Genomic DNA, 5,578 nt, shown 5'->3' with positions numbered 1-5,578 from the left:
AACGTTACTTACAGGTTTTTGTGACCTGAGCATTAAGGTGCCCTTGAAGGTTACTTTAGATGATATTTTGTTTGATTTTTTATTCTCACATAGCGAAGTATAAACCTTTTTCTCATAAGAATACGAGGATATTTATTTGATCTACTCTGCAGTTCTTGGGAATGAAACAGAAAAATCACTTAGTTAAAAATGTGATTTTCAATTATTATGTGTGCACTGATATTATGAGGCTTCTTTCCTAGCATAAGCCTTGCAATTCCAGTAGGATGTGGGCAGTATGAAGGCCATTTACACATGCTTCCCGTTCATTTTTCTATGTCTTTTGGCTTATACTATAGACCACATCCAAAGCCTACTGAAATCCTACTTCAGTAGGATTTAAATCAGACCATACTTTTCTCCCACATTAAGGGAAACAATTGCATTTAGGGCTTTTAGGAATTACTTTTACAGCGTGCTGCTTATCACCAAATAGTACGGTTGCACTGGGTGGTGAAAGCAGTAGGAATCCCCTTTTTTATTGCTTCTTTGCAACCTCTACCCTCAGGTCCCTCTCCTATTCTGGATTTGGGTATGTAGAGATAAATAGGTACTATATTCCTCTAGGTCCCATCCAGCTCAGAGAGGTGAGATTGGACTCTGAAGCAGGATATAACGTCCTATTTTTTGTATGGGTCATGGGTAGGTTACTACATCCATGAAGTGAAGGATGGCACTCCTGAACAAGACGGCTACATGCTTGTTCTCCCCTTGGGCTGGAATTATAGCCATATTCCAGTCCATAGCATAATCTAACCATAAATGCAGTGGCACAGAGTCAGCACTTACTAGGTTTGAAATGCCCATCATAACTAGTTGTGGGAGAACAGCTCCAGTCTGAACAAGGGCTACACAAGATTACCTTCCGTTTTAAGATTAGAAAAAGGCTTATGACACAAATGAAATCTATTTAAACTTTTGGTTTATGTCAAATTACATCAAATCAAAAGATGGGTATGGGTCTGCCCATAGCCTCATAGAAAATAATGGGTTAATATTTCCTTAGAGTAATCTAAGAGATTAGGACATAAACTATCCATTGAAGCTGTGTTTAAATCCTCCGAGTGCCTTGCAAAACCTAGCAATGTTCTCTGCTCTGGAGTATTCAGAAGTTGTTAGGCTGTTCCATTTATTTTTTTGTTTCCCTAGCTGGTATGAATGGATGCAGTGGAGTTTCACTATTTTTCACCAGCTGAGGACCTGGTCTCAGAAGTGGTTGAAATGGAGGAGAGTTAAGGGACAATTAGAGCAATAGGTAAGAGCTGGATGGGGACGTCTGTTTAAACATGTGTTCTCTAAGCACCTATCCTGATTTTTTGCTTTCTAATGTCTGAACCAAACAAAACAAGTATAGGCTATTTTACAGACTGGTTAGCACTTGTTGCCTGGTACAGAAAAGGTTAACAAACCTACTGCAGGCACGAAGAAATACCCCAAATATTTTTGGGCAGCTGTAATATTAGAAACAGTTTGCTGTAGTTCACTGCAGGTAAACCCTTACAGTTAAGCTATTTGGATGCTGATATTTCCTTTGAGATGCTCACGTGTTTACTTTTAAAGACATGTAAACCCCACTGAAAATAGTCACAATAGGTGAGCAAATATTGTACCACCATTAGAAAATACATTTAAATAAAATAAGATCCTTTGTGCTATATACTAAATGCACATTTCTAAGCCTAACTTCATTCACCGGGTACGTAGCTGAGTCCCTCTAGTGGCATAAACATTTATTTGGCTTCAGCATGTTATTAAGATTCTATTTTACAGCCACATTATAGCAGCAAATTTACAGGTAGCTTTTTTGGACACTCTGAGGACTGTGGCAAAGTGAATCTTGGATTACATACTGTGCAGGCTAGTGTTAATGAATGTAAATTGTTTTTTAGCTGTGAGGGGCAATTATAGATGCACGGGAAGGAGAAGGGCATTTTTGAAAGGATATTCAAGAACTAATTACTATCAGTAAGAAACACACAAAGAGCAACGTAATACCCAGGCCAGCCAATAGGGATAAAAGCCTATACACAAATCTGTCATGACCTAGTAGTGAAGACTGTTTAAAAACACTGATCTCCACTTAGCTTGTAAATGCGCATCACCCTCTTTCTCACTCATATATTCTCTCTCTCCCTGACACACACACACACACACGCGCGCTCCTGGATTTGCAGAAGACAGACATCTAAGGCTCTTGGCATCCACAGGAAAATCATATGGGATTAAAAAACCACAGCAGTAAGTACTCACTGCATTAAATATTTATTAAGTGGCATGCTGTCAAAACCTAGATTTAATAGTAAATACAGGAGGACTTTAATGGAAATTGGTTGTATTTGATTTTTCTTAGGAATTGCTGAAAGCTGCCTCTCGAGGATTACAACTTCACCTTTTGCTTTTACGGATGCTTGTTTACTATCCGTTTGGTAACCTCTGAACAGCCAGTAATCCATTTATTATCCACACTGATTGAGTGCGGGAGTAGTACAGTGGTAACTACTTCACTCAGCTGACGGCAGACAGCAAAAGGAGGGAAATGATGAATTCAGACAATTTAACCTCCCAAAGCTTCCTCTCTGTGATTCATAGCAACACCAGCAATTTATTCTCAGGGCTCCAGTTTGTTCAGACCTTCAAGCCACTCATCATCCCCTGCTACTCACTAGTGGTTTTTATTGGTGTCATTGGGAATTACCTTCTCATTTATGTAATCTGCAAGACAAAAAAAATGCACAATGTCACCAACTTTCTGGTAGGCAATCTGGCTTTCTCAGACATGCTTATGTGTGCAACCTGTGTACCCCTGACACTCGCGTATGCCTTTGAGCCCAGAGGATGGGTGTATGGGCGTTTCATGTGCTACTTTGTTTTCCTGATGCAACCCGTCACTGTGTTTGTGTCTGTCTTTACCTTGACTGTCATAGCTGTGGATAGGTATTATGCCATGGTGTACCCATTCCGCAGGAGGCTCACAATCCCTATTTGTGCTTATATCCTGGCTGCTATTTGGCTGCTGAGCTGTACCTTGGCTGCCCCAGCCTTGGTCCACACTTACCACGCAGAGTTCCCAGAACTGGACTTCTCCATCTGTGAGGAGTTTTGGTTCCACATGAAAAGAGATCGCTTAGCTTACGCCTACAGCACTCTCATCATCACCTACGTACTGCCTTTGGCTGTCATCTCCCTGTCCTACCTGAGAATCTCAGTCAAGCTGAAAAACCGTGTGGTCCCAGGCAATGTCACCCAGGGCCAAGCTGAGTGGGACCGAGCAAGGAGGAGAAAGACTTTTCGCTTGCTAGTCTTAGTGGTGGCAGCCTTTGGAGTCTGTTGGCTGCCTCTGCACATCTTCAACATGATAAAGGACATAGACATCAGCTTGATTGACAAGCAGTACTTCAATTTCATCCAGCTGCTGTGCCACTGGTTTGCAATGATGTCTGCTTGTACCAATGCCTTCCTCTATGCCTGGCTCCATGACAGCTTCAGGGGGGAGCTGAAGAAAATGTTTGCCTGGAGAAAGAAGAAAATTGGACCCACTACGAATTGCATTATGGCCAGTGTGGTGCTGTAAAAGAGAGCTGGTGGGAGTGCACTTCCTTTTTACGGTAACACTGTAAGTCTTTTCCACTGTTAATTAGTCCTGATTCCTGACATTTTTCCTCAGGGCTCAATTGTAACAACACAAGTCCCATGCATAGCTTCCCCAGCACCTCCACTCCTACTGGAGAAGGAGAGGCAGATGTCAAGTCCCAGAAATGTCTTTACTCTTTGACAGGAGTTAGAGGCCAAGGAGATGTTAGCACAGTAAGGTACCCTTATGTAAACTACAGGGATCCCTCCTATCTGTTTTGGATATTGCTGGCAGTACAGACATGGGATTTGGGGACAGGGAGAAGCAAGGATGAATATGAGACCTAAATATCTCAATAAGGAAGTGCTTTGGATTGGGTAAAAATTAAATCTGCATGCCTACCCAGAGTCCAGTCCTTAGCACAGGATCCAGGGTGGAGGACTAACAATATTCCTGTAGTCCTCTTGGGTTAGGGCCATGCTGAAGAATGGCCTAAGACTCTCTGAAATGCCCTTCCTGAGTAGCTCTCTCAGCTGTGGGCAGGAAACCAGCTTGGTAGGAGCTGCTCTGAGCCTCCCTCTGCCAGCTGAGTTGTGCTGGCAGCAGCAGTGTGCAGCGGTCTCCCCACTCCTGAGGGTGCGAGTGGTATGTGGGGTGATGGCATCAGCTCACTCACACTCCCTCCAAGCACCTCTGGTTTGCTTGCATGCCTGGGGACCCACGCATGGATAAGGGCTCTGTGGTCCTTGGTGGGGTGTGCTATGTCTGCCCTGCACGGTTTCCTCCCTCACTGCCATTTTCTCCTTGCTGCTGGCCGAGTGGCTGGAATAGCAGCCTTTGCGGCAGGGCTGCTCACCTGCCTGCCATGGCCAACCGCATTGGGCAGGAATCTGTGGCTTATGCTTTTTGAACCCAGCATAATCATGCAATCCCAAACCTCCTGTGTCTCATGAACCTGCAGCACAGCATGTAGCAAGGTGAGATGCAGTATTGTGAGAGGGGAAATAAAACCAGAGTGATGTTATTTCTGTGAGGTGCAACTGCGATGCAGAGTGTGCGACAGCCTATTTGGTAGACTTGCTGATGCTGTCACCAAGGATGGACAGACTAGAAACATAATGCGTGGTGGAAACTCATCCCAATAGGGTGATGTTAAGACATACCACCACTTTACTGACATTGAATTGTATTCCTGCCATTGTCTCATGTAACCCCAATTTGCTGACCCTACCGCAAGGCAGCTGCGTTCCCAGCCAGACCAGTAGACACCATCATAGACTTGTTGGTGTCAAGATGCTTTCTGCTCATTTCTTGAGGAACTGATTTTGATGTGTGGCAATGCTGCCATCAGCTTTGATCTCCAGAGACAGCCAGAGACTTTGATACTGTCTTCAGGAGCACTTCTGGAGGTGTCTGTTAAGAGACAGCAGGTGGAAGGGGCTGTTGACATTGAGCCATGGATGAGCATTGCATGACTAGTCAAAGAAAGACCCGTCAAATGGAGAGGAGTGGCAAATGTTCTCTTTTGAAGGAGTCTTTTGGGAAGAAACAATTTCCTTTGACATTCACCTTTCAATCAGATGAGGGAGTTAGAAGCTATAATCAAACTAATGGTTTCTAGTTTCTTCCTCTCTCTGTCTGAACTGAAAGTATCTGAGATAATAGATAAATGTAAGGGAAAAAGTTCTGAAAGCAGACATTGTTTCTGAAGAGGTTTATTCCAGCCTACTCGGCCAGAATCTGGGATGGCACGAGGAACTGACTGATACTGAGCTGAGATCAGCCGGAGAAGCAGTGCAATCCAGGGACAGTTTTGGCCATGGTCAGCAAGGGCATCTATCCGACTGCAAATGCACGTGGCCAGAAACATATGGGCTGCAAGGCAATGCAAATAGACGAAGGGGGAGAGGGAAGAAAGAGAGGATGGTTTCTCTAGTTTGTAAATGTACTCCTACTGTGAATATCATT

General features: G+C 43.8%; 1 protein-coding gene across 1 annotated transcript; it reads left to right on the top strand.

The window, feature by feature from the left end:
* Positions 1 to 2,548: 2,548 nt before the first annotated feature.
* PRLHR (prolactin releasing hormone receptor) lies at positions 2,549 to 3,631 on the top strand. The gene has a single exon (XM_009277913.1). It carries the CDS (start codon positions 2,576 to 2,578, stop codon positions 3,608 to 3,610), a length of 1,035 nt encoding a protein of 344 aa, XP_009276188.1. The 5' UTR covers positions 2,549 to 2,575; the 3' UTR covers positions 3,611 to 3,631.
* Positions 3,632 to 5,578: the final 1,947 nt, after the last annotated feature.

This window comes from Aptenodytes forsteri, unplaced genomic scaffold (assembly GCF_000699145.1).
Source record: "Aptenodytes forsteri isolate BGI_AS27 unplaced genomic scaffold, ASM69914v1 Scaffold15, whole genome shotgun sequence".
In the NCBI taxonomy this organism is placed as follows: Eukaryota; Metazoa; Chordata; class Aves; order Sphenisciformes; family Spheniscidae; genus Aptenodytes; species Aptenodytes forsteri.
Note: the sequence above shows the minus strand (reverse complement) of the source record. Positions and strands in the feature narration are given on the sequence as shown.

Bases quoted from the DNA above. Each gene is read 5' to 3' on its own strand.
- PRLHR (XM_009277913.1), top strand. From the start codon at position 2,576: ATGATGAATTCAGACAATTTAACCTCCCAAAGCTTCCTCTCTGTGATT.